At 44.7% G+C, this 18,695-nt stretch overlaps 1 protein-coding gene across 1 annotated transcript in view; it reads left to right on the top strand.

Moving 5' to 3' along the window:
• Nucleotides 1-18,695, top strand: part of PHLPP1 (PH domain and leucine rich repeat protein phosphatase 1) — a 189,208-nt gene that overhangs the window by 86,378 nt on the left and 84,135 nt on the right. The window contains exons 2-3 of the mRNA XM_066625356.1: nucleotides 7,207-7,403; nucleotides 9,270-9,395. Of these exons, the coding sequence (XP_066481453.1) occupies nucleotides 7,207-7,403; nucleotides 9,270-9,395 (323 nt within the window). The remainder of the gene's footprint in view (nucleotides 1-7,206; nucleotides 7,404-9,269; nucleotides 9,396-18,695) is intronic.

The raw sequence follows: 18,695 nt of genomic DNA, 5'->3' as shown, positions 1-18,695 counted from the left end.
AAAACCTTCCAAAAATCTACTCATTAAATAAAATGGAAGTTAGACCTTGCCTCCACAATGGACTGCACACTTTTCCCCCCATCATTCCCAGACTTTTATTGAAAATCTTGTTATGCATAAAAAGGATGGTCTTAATATGCGCAATATAGATGAGTGAAAATCCTTATAGTTAATGTACTGATAAGGGGGAATAGTATATACTGTGATGTGAAACCACATGAAAATCTCTAAGCTCTTACAAAAATTGGTTTTCAAGTGGCAACCAGAATTCAACGTCAAGATCTGTACAGATCATATTTACACAATTGCTCTTGTTTTGCTGAATTCTACAGTTCCTCCATGTAAACATAATTCAGACTTTGCTTATCATGGGAAAGGCAGCACAACAGAAGCCTATCCATCCTGACCAATGAAAATTGATTTGCCTATCTCTCTAGCATTGTCAGCTGTTGTCCACACTTCTATAAAGGATAAAAACTTGCTCTTATTGTGAATGAAAGCAGCAATTCTTGAAAAGCTGAATCCTGTGACCGTGTTCTAGTCTTTCTGCACTCCAACTGAATTGAGGCGTGCTCATTTGCTAAAGCCACCTGCTGAATTTTGTGATCAAGTGAGATTTGAACCAGCAACTTGCTATTGTTTTGCACACAGTTATTATGCTAAACTTTTTGGCCCTTTCATTCCTCTAGCGAAGGTAAAGCACCTTTTCCTCTGTTCCTGATTTTTGGCACTAACAGCCTAACTCAGATGGGGTTTGCAAGCAGAGAGTGGACGGATTTGTTCTGAGAGTGTCTTTTGCTAGAAGAATATGAGACTGCAGACTTGTCGGGTCACTCTAGTCTTGTCTACAAATGTTTATAAGCCACAGTTAAGTGTATTGGTATTTTCAGGACCACAGTTATTGGCACCTTTTTATTGCTTGGTCAGTTATTACTGAGTCAGATGACATAACCCAGTATCCTCCATCCATTACTGAGTTACCTTATTGACAGTATTTTCTATGCCTGCACTCTCTCCTTTTCCAAGATATCTCTATTTTTACTGTTAAAGTACTAAGCAATCATTTATTTGTAATATTCTCCCCCCCCCCCCAAGTATTTTCTCCCTCTGTTGATGAAGTATTGCTGTCCTGGCAATGGAAATTTGTCTACTCGCCCTCCATTTTATATGAAGGCACATCCTATAGTTGCCACCAATTTCCTTTGTCTCAATACTGATTAATTGGACTAATAAAATTGACTATCTCCTGCCATTTTAAGGGCTTTAAGGATGGAAGCAGTGTACTAGGGGTGGTTTCTCTCTTTCATAGTGCTGTAGTGATGGTTGGAGATGTAAGTACACAGCTACTTTGAGGTTCCACAAGATGAGCAGTCTTGTTTCCATTGGTAGCCAACCTCTGGAAGTTCACAGCAGGGTATGAAGGTGATGCCAATCTTCTCTCTCAACTCCCTCAACAGCATGGGTACCCTTCAGGAACTGTGTTTGTCAAGAATGAATTTTGAGGATCCATAATGTTTTAGAATTCAGTATTTTAAAAACTATATTTCAGTGACTTTGGGAGGCTAGGTGGTTCTGTGACCAAATATGTAGCTTTTCGTTATAGCAGAACATTAGAACATAACATGCCTTTTTTTTGAAAATTTTTCAAGAGCATTGTTATCAATACAGAATATATCTGTATATGGTTGGCAACCTTCAGTCTCGAAAGACTATGGTATAAGCCTACAGCACTCAGTATTCCCAGGCAGTCTCCCATCCAAGTACTAACCAGGCCTGACCCTGCTTAGCTTCCAAGATCAGACGAGATCGGGCATGTGCAGGGTAACAGTTGCTGTCTGTTATCTGTATATAACAAGAGGTAGATGATGCATCTATGTAATAAAGAAGCTTTTCAGTTTGTAGTTCAATAGAGAGGTTTCAAGGCATGTTACTCCTTTCATATGGTCCAAAAATATAGCTTTATGGAAATACAAGGAGTAGACGTGAGCAGTAGAATTTAGTTCTGTTTCGGATAAGTCAGTGATATAACAAACAAGAGTGGTCAAACTGCCCATGAATAAGCAGGGTTTAAATACCACAGTGTCAGTTTTGATGTAGTACTTCAGGTGGTTGCAGAAGGAACAAGGCCTTACATACTGGGCGTGTCATACTGACTTGAATTGGATTTGCGCAACAGCCTGGCTGTCCTTCCTGATGACTCTCATTTAATTCTGTGTAGCTTTCACATGAGAAAATGGTGATGGATTGTGTCCCATGTTTTCTTTTGGGGGTAGTAAAAACTGTAACTGAGAGACATCCCAACTATGTAACTATTAAAGTTGGAAGAATTTTTTTTTAGGTCTGGACTTGGCAGCTCTCCCTTCCATTGGCAACAGGAGTAGTGCTCACACTCTTTCTACTTTAAAATAATAGGCCATCAACTTTTGGACGAAACCATTGAGCAAACCAATGGAAGTGTGGTGTGTGGAAATGAAGCTTGAAATTACTGATGTCATTGTACATACCCAGGATTCATAAATCCTGTGAAGAGTGAAACCAACACGCTTTCATTACTTCATCCCTCTATTCAAGTGGCACCTGATGTTGCCATAAAATACATCAGTGCCTGAGTGGTTGGCTCTATTGGGAATAAACATTTCACTGAAATTCTACACAGCAAATTATTTTTAAGCTCCAGTTAAGGGGGAGGACGAGAACTTCTGTTTAAGCTGCCTGCCTGGATTTTTTTTAAGCAAAATGAAAAGAGAAAAATGAGAAACCTTAAGTTGCATAGTTGTGGAGCAAAGATGCTTTGGGGGTGGGTCAATAAAGGCAAACCTCATTGTTCAGCAGCTGTTTGTGGTTTGGAAAGCAAAACAGGTGGTTGAGAAAGGAACTCTGATTGCAATGTGTAGAGGAGGAGTGACAGAGGCTGGCATTTCCTACTCAGAGAATCACTTCTGTTAAGATTTTGGTCATTCTGTCAGCATTATCTCTCTAGCACCCCTTCCCCATGCGTTATATTCTGTGGAGAGGAATATTGTTTCTGATTTGTAGAGCTGAGAGTGAATTTCCACATTCTCCCCTTAACACATCTGAAAACAAAGTATGCTTTCTTCAAAAGTGGTTTTTTATTTATGTACAAAGGTATGCATATTAATCTAATTCAAATTCAAAAGATCAAGACCCTAATCCTGTACCATGCTGATGCAAGCCATACCAAAAAAGTGGGTGGGGGTGACCCATGGCCAAATGGAAAGCAAGTATAAAACATTTATTCTTGCATTCCATTAAGTTCAGGGGCCACCTGCGAGAATTGGGCTGAATTCGTCATATCACTGGGCTGTATCTGCCATAGGATTGGGCTGTTGGTTACATCTCTACTTGTACCTTGTTCTGTTGATGGTAGCATGTGGGGTCAGCTGTTTGTTGCTGTTAATATATAGAGGAATTTGCACAACTGTGTTAAAAATTCTAGAATTTTCATGTTTTAAAAAATAAGCAAATTGTGTCTTAGGACCCAGTCCTATCCAACTTTCCAACACTGATGCAGCCATGACAATGGGGCATATGCTGCATCCTGCAGTGGGAGGGAAGCCGCAGAGGCCTCCTCAAAGCTCCCTTATCTCCAGTCTGCATTGCAGTCACTTTGGAACTGGAAGATTGGATAGGATTGGGGCCTTAGTGTGATAGATAGAAGCCCTTTTTTGACATTACTGTGGATCTGTCTATGGCGATAGCACATCCAGTGCAATGCAAGTCCTAGCTCCTTCAACTGGCCTACTCCTTAGCTCTGCTCCCCTACAGGGAGGACGTCTGTCTGAAGAGACAAACTTCTGCATCTGTCCTTGGGGAGAATATCTTGTCTCTTCAGACAAGCGACCATTATGATTGGGAGAAGAAATGAGGAATGCATTGAAAACAGGAGGTGGGGCTTGCTAGTGTGTTCCTGACTGTGCCATGGATCTGTAGATGGGTTTATGGTTATAGTAGTGTTGGCAAAGGGCTACACAGTATTGGACTTGTTTTGGAAGAGTCTGGGTTGAAATCCCCTCTCAGTTAAGAAACTTGCTGGTTGGTTAAGTAAATTACTCCCTTCAGCTGAACTACTTGTCAAGGGAATGTAACTTGTATCTTCTGATTCACAGCCGTAGAGGTTGGGAATGTAACATCCTTATTATTTTTGAACCTTGGTTTCTTTGAACCCCCGTTTCTTTGTAGTTAATTGTGGGGCATGTTTTGATATATGAAGTCCATCTTAGATCTTTGCATTTTGCCCTGTTCTGGAGTCCATCTTTGTGACATCCATCTTTTTTAGTAAGGAAGAGAGTTATAAAAGTTTGTGTGAGAAAAGCTTATCACAGTCCTGGCAACTCCCCTTCTCCTGTGCCAAGAAGGCAAGATTCTGGCCAATTTATCTCTCCCAAGGACAGAGGTGTTGAACCCTGATTGATAAAGTGGGTCCAGCTGGGCTTTTTGAAATGAAATGGCTGGTCAAAGAAAATAAGTTTTTGCAAGTTGCTTTTGTCAGCAGATTTATTATATCATCCCAATGGTGATTGGCTAAAATTGATATTAAAGTTCCTCTAGGAGATTTGGCAAATTGCCTTCCATTGGCCAAGGAAGTAAGATACTATCCTTTATCTCCTGACTCTCTCATGTGCCCCAGGGAAATCTGTATATAAGTAGTTTTATGTGCTAGTTAGGTTTTCTTTTCTTGCTGTATGGTTCTTAAACTGAAGATGTTGTATTGCTACTATCCAATCTTCCCCTTTCCTTAAATTCTTATGATCTACCTCATTTTAACAGTGCTTCTTGAACAAGGGGGAAAAGTTGCTCAACTAGTATCCAGTCCTTGGGCTGTCGTGGGCGAGCACCAGGGGAAAAGGTGGCAAGGAAAATTGTGCAGTCTCCTTATTGCCTTGCTTGTGGTTCAGGAACCAATAGGATCCCAATTTTCTTCTCTGATTGAGATGCTGGCTGGACAAGGGGGAATGGTGGCAGGCTAGCAGAAAATTTGCTGTTGAATAAATCCAACTTTTTGGATTCTTTGCCACACTGCAGATCTTGGAAGAGGGGAAGGCAGTGTGAGTAGAGGGGAGCCTGGGTGGCTTGGTTGCACATGCATGTTACATGTGCTTTACACTGCCGAATAGGTGGTGGTGTTGTTTTCTTGAAGATAGTAAAAATAGAAAAATCTGCGCTTAAAATGGATTGAAGAATAAAGTAATGCAGCAATGGGATAACTTGAGCCCCTTGGAGGAAAGGCGGGATGCAGGCACAATAAGTAATGCTACAGTTACAACTTGTTATCCAAAGGCTTGTGGTATACTCTGCATAAGAAATTATATTTCTCTTTAGTGTTAGTCGATTTCTTGGCAGAGCTGGCTGAAGAGATTTTGGTCCTAAGGGCAAAAATATTTGAAAGTGACCATGCTCTCCAGTGGTTGTAGGTCTAGAATAAAATGGATAGATGTTGCGCTTTTATTTGTGTCCCAAAAGCTACTGTGTCTGAAATGGGCCACATCATTCTTGCTTTGTTTCCTGAAACTAGAGTAGTGTAAAGTACTCCACCTCTGTGCACTGTCTATCAGTATGGATCACTAGTGACTTTTTTCTTCTTGTAGACAAACACAGAGAGTGGGCTAGTAGTGACTCTCCTCTGTTTCTTCTCTTGGATTGGGTAAGGGAATATGGAGGGTGCTGGTTTTGAAGAGAGCATTCAATTCTCAAGTGACAAGAAAGAGAGATCTGCCCTTCAGGACCATCTGTGCTGCCTGTTTTGAGACTCACTGGGGAAATAGCAAAGGAGTATTGTTCTGTCCCCTCAGTAATGCAGTGCTAAACTGTGACTGGTCATATGCAGTCCTGAAAGTACTCGGGGCACATCCTGTAGTCATTTTGGCAATAAACTAGTGGTAAACTGCCAGTGTGAACAATATATCCATAAAACACCGGTCTCTGCTTTTTTGCATGTCACTGCTGCTAATAGCACAGTGAGGAAGTAGGCATAACCTGGCAGATCTCAATTCAAAGCATTTATCTCATGTTAACAATTGAGCCACATTGAGTCAAAATTGCTTTAAAAAAAATAAAATCTAACAACTTATGGGCCACTATGGCTGACTTTATCTTATCCATCAACAGCATCCTAGCTTACTTTACATCCTAGTGACTCCTGTAGCAACAAGTAAACATACCACAATAGATGCCAGTATTTTTGTCTTTTGGACTTGACCCACAGCAAATGATTTTGACATGTTAAATAGTCAGTTTCTTCATGATAAGACAACATTCACCCCAATAAGAGATCTCTCCTTGTTTCATTTGTCTTCACCTCTCTAGTCTGTCTTCATAATGCTTGAGATGCACTTTATGCTCAACAGTATGTGAAAAAAATTGTGTTGCTCTGATCTGATATCCATTCCTTCATATTACTGCTGGTGTTCTGTGCTTCCTGCTGTGCACCAGTTGTTTTGAGATGAAGCAGCCAATGCTTGTCATTTAACAATTCGTTGTTGCTTATATCAGTAGGTTGCAATAGATACTTAACCAATAATGTTTTATGATAACTTACAACACAATCCTGTCCATGACTACCTAAAAGTAAGTTCCATTGTGTTTAATGGGGATTGCTCCTAGGAAAGTAAGGATGAGATTTCAGCCTTAATTTTTTAAGTCTTCTTCAGACGCCTTTCTAGTGATGGTTCTGTAATAAGCGTTTTGGTTTCTTTGAGCTTTACAACTTCATTTTTCTTATCCAGTCCATGCAACTTTCAGTTAACCAATTGAATATGAAAACATTCAAAATGCCTGTAAAATAGTGTGTCTTGGTTTGTTGGACCCTGATATGGAGCTCAAGTTCAGATAAAGGGCATCACAACCATTACAGTCAAACTTTGACCTCCCACTCCATCTCCCAAGGCTCTTGATGTGGTTGGTCTAAGTCTTCTGCTCATTGAGCCATTCATGCAATTGTATTCCAAGACTTAATGTTCCTGTAATCTCCCTCTTCCCCCCCCCCACCATATTATTCCTGGAGCTGGAGTCTGGTGAAAGCAATTTCCAGCCCAGTAATTCCCGTGTATTTGAAGTGATGGTGCCTGCCCTTGAATCTGTGGTTCCAGAGAGAGCCTTAATTTTGTCTTGCTGTCTTGTGCATTTTGAAGAGTGGGTGAAAGAGGAAAGCATCCTTCCTGATAAAACTGCTTGCTGTTTCCATTTCAGGAAAGCCCCACAGCATTGGCAACTCTGAACGGCTTCAGCTCTCAGGAATGTACAATGTTCGAAAAGGGAAAATGCATTTGCCAGTCAACAGATGGACAAGACGCCAAGTTATCCTTTGTGGGACGTGCCTAATTGTATCATCTGTGAAAGAGAGCCAGACTGGAAAGATGCATGTGCTCCCCTTAATTGGTGGAAAGGCAAGTTGGAACACCTTATTTCTTTGATGCTGTGTATATATGGAGTTGGTGCCCTTTGATATTCCAAAAGAATACATTTGAGTCCTGTAAATGAGAGTTTAACATCAAAGAGCCAAATTCTGATTCCTCCCCCCCCCAAACCTTTCACTGGACTTAGAACAAACAGGCTGTTGATTTTTTGCTAAACTACAGTAATCTAAATTTTGAATCCTTTTGAATTATTGTAACTTTTAATCTTTTAGTATTTTGCTGCTATGGTCTCTAGATGGTGTTTGCTGTATTAGCATGGCTCCTCTGTGACATTTGCAATAATATTATGCTAGTTAAGCAGGGGAGGACATTATTGCACTTTGAAAAAATGGCACCTTGTGAAGGCTGCAGCTGACTTTGCATTGGCTTAGAGATTTCACACTGAATGGTTACAGGGGCTAGGTTGGGATGATGGGTGACTATTTAATTTTGTAACCCAGGAAACCTGAGGTTAGTTGCTTGGGTCTTGACCTGCGGCTGGATTAGACCTCAAGTGAGTACTGGCCCTGGAGCCTGAAGTGAAACAGGCAAAAGGTACTGCTCTGTTGATCAGAAAATTAGTATCCTGCTGTGTATGTATCTGACTTAGCCGATCCAGAGCACACACAGTAACAGTTAGTTCATTTCTGCCTAGCTCTCAGTGTACACATTTGATCCCTGTTGTGTATATGCAATTTTGGGCAGAAATGGCTTGACTCACTAGGCTAAGGCCCCATCTTCAGGTCATGAAGTTATTTGTTCAAGCCCTGAAGTCTTTAACCAGGAAGACTAGAGAACGTTCTTGCGCTCATGGGATACGTTACCCTGTGAAAGTTAAGCATGGTTCCTGGTTTTCAGAACCATGTACACTGGTTAGTGCCCAGAAGCAAGCAAGTCTGTCAGGTAGTCCTTTGTAAGCCACACATTTTTAACAACTTACACCTCATTCTAACATTCCCACTAGCTAGATGGCTGAACTAGATGTTTCTGTACAGGGTTTCTGTACAGGTTTCGGGGGCAGCCTCTGTTTTTTGTAATATGTCACTTTGCTCTGACTCTTCGTAGTATGAGAAGGAGCAGGAGCTCTGTGTCTGTGAGAATGGTCCTTGGTGGTCCCAGGCGGCTATAGATGTTGTGGTCCTAATGATTTGTAGAGTGCATAGTGCATTTGGGTCTTCCTTAACAAGCAAGGACTATAGGCTTTAGTAAAAACCAAAACTCAGGCTACCCTGGCTCTAATGTGTATGAGTCTGGTGCAGAACATTGTGAGGTTTAGGACCACCTGATTGTAGACAAATCTGTATGCCTCTATGTAAGGGGTGCGAATTTTCAGCCCAAGATTCTACATGTTTAGAAACGAGAGGAAAGGGGAACTACTGTGTTCTATTTGCAGTTCATCAACCTTGCAAATCTATTTCACCCAGGAAGAGGTGTGGAGTGAATCAGAATTTTAAAAGGCTAAACAACTTTTTGATGTGGTGTCTTAAAAGATCTTAATGTGAAACTCAAATGAAATACTAAAATTGTGACTGTGTGCTTGCAGTATTAGGCCTACTAATACTACTAGGCTGTGCAAAATTTAGTTAGATCAGATCCTTCAGTCTATAGGAGTTCTGTGAACCTTGAAATCTTGCTAGCCTCTTGCTAGCTTGCTTTGGGTCCTACTATGCTATCACTCGGAGAGTTGTATAACTTCAAATCTTATTAAACATTTCACAAATTGGTTTGATTTTATTGGCAGCATTTTTTTTAGTCTGTCTTAATTAGATTTGTAGTTAATCGGCACTTCAGAAGCTCAGCAGCTGTCTTAGAAATCTGATTTTTTTTTTAATCCTCCCCCTTGCCCCTCCCGTACAGGTTGAAGAAGTTAAAAAGCACCAGCACTGTTTAGCATTTAGCTCGTCTGGACCTCAGAGCCAGAGTTACTACATCTGTTTTGACAATTTCACTGAGTACCTACGGTGGCTTCGGCAAGCTTCAAAGGTAAGAGGAGCCCTAGATTCCTTACTGTCATCTAATTATGCAGTACACCGGTATGTGTTCACAAAACTGTTGGAGCTAATTAACAAAATGACTGTGGGACAGAAATTTTGAGTGAATGGTTACTGGCACTGTTGTTTCCTAATTTCAGATTGATTGAAGTTTGAGAGATGGAGGTTTCTCTAAGGCCACCCAGTAAATACCTGGCAGATGTGAGATACAAATTGGGGACTGACAGTTGCACCGGCAGTCACGGCCAGTGTGGGCTCCAACAGTCTGCGATGGGGCAGAGGCTCATTGGAAGCTCCCTGGGGGCTGGATTGGGGGTCCCTGAGGGCCTCAAATGGCCCATGGGCCAGGGTTTGCCTACCCCGATCTAGATAGAGGCTTATACCTCAGCCACACCAACTCATACTTCTTGCTCATAATGACTTGTTCACTTACACGTTCAATATATGTAACCTATGTAAAGTGGTTAGAAAGCTATACCTTTCAGCATTGGGAATAGCCAACCTGTGTTTGTGTACCAGGAGAAATTTTCATTTCATCTGCCCCCCTCTGTAATGGTAACTGCCTTAACATGATAGCTGTGCAGAACATCTTTCTGGTGCATTCCTTCTGCCACCTCACCTGCCTGTCTGTTTTCTCTTTTGCAATTTAACTGGTAGTGTAGTGCAAGGTGGAAATTCTTTAGCTCCATGTAAGGATTTTCATCTTCACCTCTCCCCTTAATATTACACACAGCTGAATTGTGTGAGTTATAACTGAAGTTGTACTTTGGTTCTGGTTACCACCTTTCTGGGAGATCAGTTGTCTCATTTCCAACATTAAGGCAGATCTTCTAAATGAGAGAAAGTTACTTCTAAACCAATGTTTTGCAAGTGGGAAATAATTGTCCTTTTTTTAAAAAAAAAAAATTACCAATTACATGAGATTACTTTGTGCATGCTGTGCCTTCTTTCTCTTTGTTCAGCTGCACTGGGAAGCTTGCCATTATGAGCACAGCTCTTCATATAATCATGGTGACATCTCTCTCTCTCTCTCTCTCTCTTTTTTTTTTTTTTTTGCATTTTGATAGTATATGAACTTTCTAATCATAATCCAACACAGAAATTGATGTGTCTTGAAAACTGTCAAAGGCAGCAGACTGAAACTAACCAAATAGGACTGTGATCACTGTGTAATTCCAAATTTAAAAGTGAGACAGACTTTTATTCTTCTCTTGATGCCATAAAAATAGATTCTGATCTGTAACAGCTGCTGAAGTTAGTAAGTGAAAAAAAACACATTTATTTAAAAAAATTTATCTTATCAAAACATATAGATATAAATATATATTATAGATATAGATATATTTGATATATTTAAATAAATGTATTTTATATGCGTTTATGCGTGTGTGATGCGTGTTGAAAAAAGAGAGTGAATACCTAACCATTTGCCAAATGGTAACATACAATAGTATGCACATAAACACTATATAATATAGTATTTATATTTATATAGTATTATATAAATATGTACAATATTTCCTCTTTACAATATTGAAACAGTATTGTTGACCTTACCTAGGATTCTTGCAAGAATCTCTGAGGAGGCACATGAAATCCAACAATTACATGAGCAAAGAGGTGGAGAGTTGTCTAAGGTTACATAGTGGAAATGAGTGAATTCAGTCAGGAACTTCTTGGCTCATGTTCTTTGCAAGTACCATAAACCAAAACGCCATCTAAACTAAGCACTTCCTGTCCCCTTCTAAGGAGGGTGTGGAAATCTTTTCATGCCCTGTCCTTGAACAGCATTGTAAACCTAATACCCAGAAGTGACCTTGCCAATAACCTGAACTCAGTATGGGTGTGGATTATAGTATGCTGTCTTGCTTGCAAATTGCCATGCTTACTTTATGGTGACTCTAAACTGCACTTCCTCCTTTGAAGAGGGTAACAAATCCTCTCAAAATAAAAACTATACCCATCTCCCACACCATCAGCCTTCCCACAGAGACTCTTAAGGAATTTTCCTACCTGCCTCTAACTAGGCTGAATATAGGATGGATAACATACTCGTGAATATCTGCTGAGAGACGTGGAGGGTTGAACAAAATTGAAAAAGTGAGAGAGAAACTGTAAATGAGAGGTCAGGTCTCTTTTAATGCTTCATATAAGTTACATTTCTGGAATTTCCATGGAGAAAATTTGCCACCTGTTCCATGAGCTAATACATTTGAAGTTGGCCTTGGGGCTTATCTTAAGATAAATGTGGAGAAGGAGCCCCTCACTCCACAAAAAATCCATATCTTGCCAATATAAGTATAGTGCTGTGAGAAATGCTTGGATAGAACTGTGGAACGGCAAAGGACTAACTTAATATTAAAAGCATGGACATGGGGAAAATGGGAACAGGGTGGATATAAGCACCCTTGTATTTAATAGGGTATCCATATGAACTCACTTTAGCATTTGGAGTGTCAGCCTTAGGGGTGTGTGTGTGTGTGTGTGTGTGTGTGTGTGTGTGTGTGTGTGGTATAGAACGTCGATATAGCTGCACTCCTGTAATTAGGCAACTTCAATCAGACTCTTTAAAAACATTGACTTTTGCTGTGTAAATTGCTTTGTGATTTTTGGTTGGAACAGTATATATTTTTTAATAACCTGAAACTTGGGGCTAATGGAACATTTCATTGACTAATACATTTTAACATTAATTTTAACATCTGCAATGCTTTATAACTAGAGGTGTTAGTTTCTAGTGAGTATGATAGGCTCTAATTCGAAGTCTTACTGAATACAATAGGCTTACTTTTGAGTAAAATAACACTGTTCAAACAACTCTAATTATAACTGTTGTTATTGTGAGGAAGTTGGGGGAGCAATTCTAGTTTTGTCTATGTATAAAGCAGGAAGGAAACAGACTGAAATGATTCGTCACTGATATAACCAAATTCATCACTGATTTGCTGTCAGCATACAAAGAAAAGATGAGACAAATTTATTCCATAACAATCTATGCAGCCTCCCCCCCAATTTTTCTTGATTTAGATGGCAAGATAAACAAAATGCCAATCTGTATCGTATTCAAATATTGAACTGATCATGTGTAAGTCTGAGAAGTGTGGACAGCAAGGCGTGTGTGAAGGATAAGCCAATCCACATCTTTCTCAACGCTGAAATGAGTAACTTTCAGGAATGTTGACCCAGTTATCTAGCTTGGTATGACAGGCTTGTTGAAGTTAGGTCAATTTATTACAGAGCTTCAAAGGAAATGCTTAGGAATCTAGAAATGGGAAGTGCTCTTGAATTATGGTGATTTTGAATGCTTAAGTTTTTATTGTATCTCTGGTTGCGTTTAATAGAGAATCCTGAAAAATGGTGTAGTCAGAAGTTAGCTATGGTGGAGTGTGTGTGCATATGTATCATGAAATGATGGTGTGCGAGTCAACTGCCTTGCTCACCATCTTGCGCCATTTCTTGACCCATGCATATCTTCACTACATTCTGAACTCTTCTTTCACAGTCTTACCCTACTTCTTATGTCATCACTCATGCCTGATTCAGACTAGGATCAGGGCTGATTCATATGATGTGAGCAGCCATCTGACTGTGGTTTCTCTGGGAAGGAAGGGTTGGCATTCCTACTTCTGGGAGGCAGGATTTGGACCATGATGAATGGATACTCCTCCCACGTTGGGGGTGCGTCCCTTCCTGTTCCAGTTCCAATTCTGCCTTCCAGGAGTTAGGACGGACCTCGGTTGTGCTCCCACACGACCTCCCTTAATCTCATTGATTTCATCTCGGAGCAGGGGGGGTGGATTCCCCCCTGCATGCCAGAGAATACAGGCTCTGAGCAGCAGCCAGAGCACTCCGGCTGCCAAGGGGGCTGCTTCAGGACAGCGCTGCCTCCTCTCCACATTGCAAGCTAGCAGGAGAGGCAAGCAGTGGCAGCAGGGGGCGGCTGCAGGCGCCCCCTCACGCGCAGAGCCAGCAGGCAGCAGCGACCTGCGCCTGTAGCGAAGCCTCCCAGCAGAGCAGGTGGCAGTGGAGCTTCGGCCACGTGGCTGGCACCATCTTGGAGCCTTCTCCCTCCTGCACGGGAGGACTCGCGGCCGGCTGAGGCAGGAAGGCAGAGGAGTGAGCTGAAGGCTCTGCTCCTCGGAGCAAAGGAGTGCCTCAGCGGCCGCCACCGCCCCCTAGTGGCAGCAGAGCAGCAGCCCAGGCAATGAGGCAGCAGCAGCAGGCAGCGGGACTTCCCACAGTCGGCATGACCTCTCACCAGCGTCGGAGCCAGTAAGCACCCCCAACGGGCACCTCCACCCTCTTTCCACGGGGCAGCACGCGGTGCACAGAGCAGGCGGGGGGGAACCAGAACCCGTATGAGTCCTCCCCTCTCCCCACGCGCCCCAGTCACCAGGGAGAGACCCCTCAGGGAAAGGGGGAAGGGCACTCAAGCTCATGCTCTGCTGACCTTTTCCCCTATTTCCACCTCCCAGTGCCATGTGGCCCCATGGAGGACGGGAACCTGCAGCGACAGGAGCTGCAGCTCCTTGGTGGAAGGGGGGAGTACCAGGCAGAGCCATCCGGTGCCTCATACGCCACATCTGAGCAGGGACTAACCCCAAACCTCAATGGGCCAGCTCAGGGGGGCCTATCTGCCCAGTCCCAAGCCCAAATTGAGGCCATTGTGCTGCAGATCCTGGGGAATTCCAGGGGCCCCAGGCCCGCGGGGAGCAAGAGGAGGCGCAAAAGGACCCCACCATCCTCCCTCAGCTCTGACTCCAGTAGTCTCGAGAGGGAGCCCCCCCCCACAAGCGGCGGAAGGCCTAGAGCTCCAAGAGCAAGCATGAAGCAAGTTTGCCTTCTCTGCAGACGCATCGCTAGAGGCAATGCAGTTCAGTGCTAGGGCAGTGGCCGCTAACGTAGTGGCAAGAAGAAACATCTGGCTACGCCACTGGGACGTAGACCAGGGTTCCCAAGCGCATCTGGTCACTTTCCCCTTCATGGGGTCCAAGCTGTTCAGACAGGCCCTAGACTTCCTACTGGTAGAAAGTAGAGACAAGCGCAAGGTGCTGTCCACAGCGCACAAGGAGGCCAGTAAATCGTCCAGACCAGGCCGGCCCTTTTGTTCGCAGCACCCCTCATTTGGGTCCAGGGGCTCATTCAGGGACTCTGGCAACAGCAGACCCAGATGGGGAAAGTCTAAATTCTTCCCTAAGTCTTGCCCCCCCACAGGAGGAGACTCTTCTTTCTCTTCCAACAGGACCGCCAAGTCCAGTCACCCAGCGTGACGCCAGGCCCCGGACGGAGGACCTGAAGATCGGGGGTCATCTCCAGCACTTTACGGCATATTGGAACAAGATCACCACAGACACCTGGGTGCTTGAGACAGTGACAAAGGGTTATGTCTTGGAGTTCAAGAGCCAGCCCAGGAACCACTTCTGGAAGGTACCAAAATACAAGATCCAGGAGAAGCACCAGCGCATGCAAGCAGCAATTCAGCACCTACTGGACATCGGAGCGGTTGAGCCAGTCCCACAGGTTCAGAGGAGCACGGGAGTATACTCCATCTTCTTTCTAGTACCAAAGAAGAACAGGGACATGCGGTCAATCCTCAACCTCAAATGGCTGAACCAGTTCCTGCGGAAACGCTGGTTCAAGATGGAAACCTGGAGGTCCATAGTAGCAGCCCTGGAGAGGGACGGGGACGGTGGACCTTTCAGAGGCTTATATGCACATTCCCGTGAGTCAGGACCATCACTGTTTCCTGCACTTCTGCTATGGATCGTGTCACCTGTAGTTCTGGGTTTTAGCTTTCAGCTTGACCTCAGCGCCACGCATGTTCACGAAGGTTCTGTTAGTGCTCGTGGCACACCTGTGTCTGCAGGAGATATTCCTGTACCCCTTTTTGGACAATATCCTTCTCTGGGCCCCCTCCAAGGCACGTGCCCTGAGGGACATCCAGATCACAGTAGACACCCTCGAGGAAGTGGGGTTCATGATCAACAGAGAGAAGAGCTGCCTGCAATCAAGTCACCAGTTGGTGCACCTGGGCCTGCTCCTAGACACTGCCAAGGCCACAATCTCCTTGTCTCCGGAGAGGCGCGAGAAGATGTGGCAACTACTGGAGACGTTACTAACGGCGCAGCAGCAGGGCGTGTTGTCCCTGGCCAAGCTGCTGGGCATGATGGTGTCTTGCCAGGACATTATACCATGGGCTCGCTTCCATGCCAGGGTACTCCAGAGATTCCTCCTCCGCTACCAGCAAGAGATAGAGGACAACCTCCATCCCCCCCAAGGTCAGGAAGGAATTGACATGGTGGAAGAGCCGCCCCAGGCTGGCAGCGGGCTCCCCCTTTGGCAACACAGATTGGACAGTGATCACCACGGACGCCAGCCTTCTGGGCTGGGGAGCCCACATTGTGGGGGCAGTGGCGCAAGGAACATGGTCCAAGGAGGAGTCCCGCTCACACATCAATCTCCTGGAGCTCAGAGCTATCCGTCTGGCACTGGACAAGTTTTCACATCTGATCCAGGGCAAACAGGTCCTGGTGAGAACGGACAACGTGACAGCCAAGGCATACATGAACAAACAAGGAGGCCTGCGATCCACAGCAATCCTTCACAGGGCGACGGCAGCCATTATCGCTTGGGCCGAAGTCTGCCTCGAGGCCATTTGGGCAGAGCACGTGGCCGGGATAGACAACTCCATGGCAGACTGGCTGAGCAGGCAGCAGATCCTAGAGACAGAGTGGCAGCTAAACCCTCGGGTTTTCAACCAGGTAAGGGAGCGTTTCGGGACACCGCTCGTGGACCTTTTCGAGACGAGAAAACACACAGCTACAGAGGTTCTTCTCGAGGGGTCCTCAGGAGGGAGTACAGGCCATAGATGCTCTCCGCAGCCCCTGGCCGCAAGGACTACTGTATGCATTCCCACTGTTTCTGCTGCTCCAGTGCCTCCATAACAGAATCAAGCTACTCAGGGCAGAAGTCATCCTGGTCGCCCCAAGGTGGCCCATGCGACCTTGGTTCCCAAAGCTCTTGCGTCTGTCAATACAGAACCATTGGACACTCCCCCTACAATGGGATCTACTGATCCGGGGCCCAACCGTACACCCAGAACCTCAACTCTTCAATCTGACAGCGTGGAGGTTGAGCAGAGCCTGCTAGCCAGGATGGGATACTCTGACAAAGTAACAAACACCATGCTGGCCTCATGTAATGCCTCCACCAAGAAAGTGTACCAGTCCACCTGGTGCACCTTTACCAGGGGGGTAAGGGCAGTCAAGGCCAAGGTGAAGCACGTCCTGGCCTTCCTTCAGAAGGGCCTGGACAGGGTACTATCCACCAACAACCTTAAGAGACAGGCGGTGGCTCTAGGCAGCATACTGGGAGCGGGCTCAGGGCAACCCTTTTCATCCCATACTCACATACACAGATTCCTGAGGGGGGGTGGCACTCCTGAACCCCCCAGCAGTCCACAGGTTCCCCAGCTGGGACCTGAACAAGGTCCTAGAGGCCCTCACCCAGGCCCCCTTTGAGCCATTGGCTTCCGCTCCCATCAGGGAACTCTCTTTCAAGGTACTGTTCCTGGTAGCGATCACCTCAGCTAGGAGGGTATCGGAGCTTGGGGTATTCTCCGTCAACCCCAAGTTCTACATATTTCATAAGGACCAGGTGGTACGCCGATTGGATCCGACATTCATACCCAAGGTCAACTCCCTATTTCATAGGGCCCAGGAGCTAATCCTTCCATCCTTCTGCCCCAAGCCGATTCACCCCAGGGAAAAGGTGTGGCACACCTCTTCGCCAAGCACTACTGGATAACCGCAGCCGCTTCATCGGATGCCGCTTTGGGGCGTAAGGTGTTGCAACAGATGGTGAAGCCATGAGCTAGCCCCTCGCTGGCCCACCCTTCCTGGTTGGCTCTGGTGTATCCCAGCAGTAGGAGTACCAGCCCTTCCTTCCCAGAGAAAGCAGGAATTTCTTATCTGAGAATTCCAGTTCTGGGAAAGGAAGGTGGCATTCCACCCACTGCTTCTCCAGCTCGGGGGTACACTGCTAGCCAGGCTCCCCCACAGGGGACATCTCCCTTTCTGCCAGGGGCGGGACAGTTTTATTATTGTCTAACTGTTATCCTTATAGTTGTAGCTGTGCAACTACAATTGGATAGGTTTCCTACCAAGCAGTCCTCACAGTGGATACCCACACGTCATGGGACAGACCACAGCAGAGGATCAGGGGGGCATTTGGGGTTCTTTCCTGCTTGTCGAGTCCGGACTGGGATAGGAAGGGATGCCCCCCCCAACGTGGGAGGAGTATCCATTCATCATGGTCCGAATCCTGCCTCCCAGGAGGAGGGGCATCCCCGCAGTAGGAATGCCACCCTTCCTTTCCCAGAACTGGAATTCTCAGTTAAGAAATTCCTGCTTTCCCCATGGGTTTTCCCCACAGTGTTCCAGTAGTGCTTGTCTCCAGGAACTTCAAGGATAGGAACAGTGGCATAAACTGCTTGGAAGTTGTCTTCCATCCTAGCCAAGTGACTTTTGCCCTTGTCCATATATATTTCCAAGATTTCAGTGCTGTTGGAGTGATGTGGCAAGAAGCCATAGGGAATCGGTACCCATCATGCTATCATATGGATCAACCCTCATCTTTGGTTAAAGGAGGACTGTAAACTCTTCGCTATTTGGAAATTGTGTGCTGTCCAAACTGCCTGCTGTCCACATCCTTTATTGGCTGGCTTGATGATTGCAAACTGAAATGAGTTTAAGGGGTTATTCCTTCACAATGACTGAACATGTAGGGAGATCCTTGATTTATTTTATTTCTGTCTTGCCTTTTGATCCAGAGGGATACCCAAGTCAGCCTAAATAAAATAATAGCATTGCTTTGGGGCTGCTTCTAGCCAATCTGACACATAGTATTGCTCTGGGACAGTATATTCTACCCTTGCTCATAGCAATCATCAGATGGTAGTATGGTACTTGTATCACCTTTTCTCCTGTATCAGTCCAATGACTACTGGGCATAAAACAACTACTGGTGGTTTGAATGAGTGCTCCTTACTCTATTCCCCTGCATGTCTTTTCACTGTCTAAGGGTAGAGAGAAAGGAACTTGGGTGAGATGCTGATAGATGGGTTATGCTCTCTTCCAGGAGGATTGTAGATCATACTTTTTGGGGTCATTATTTTCAATTTTAATTTAATGGCCACTCTTTTCTCACTAGGCACCCCTCTTTTTTCTTCCACAAATCGCATGACCCATAATTTGGCATTTTTTTTTTTGCCTTATATTGGCTTGACACAAAT

This window comes from Tiliqua scincoides, chromosome 4, assembly GCF_035046505.1.
Source record: "Tiliqua scincoides isolate rTilSci1 chromosome 4, rTilSci1.hap2, whole genome shotgun sequence".
NCBI classification, from domain to species: domain Eukaryota; kingdom Metazoa; phylum Chordata; class Lepidosauria; order Squamata; family Scincidae; genus Tiliqua; species Tiliqua scincoides.
This window is presented reverse-complemented; position numbering and strand designations above follow the sequence as displayed.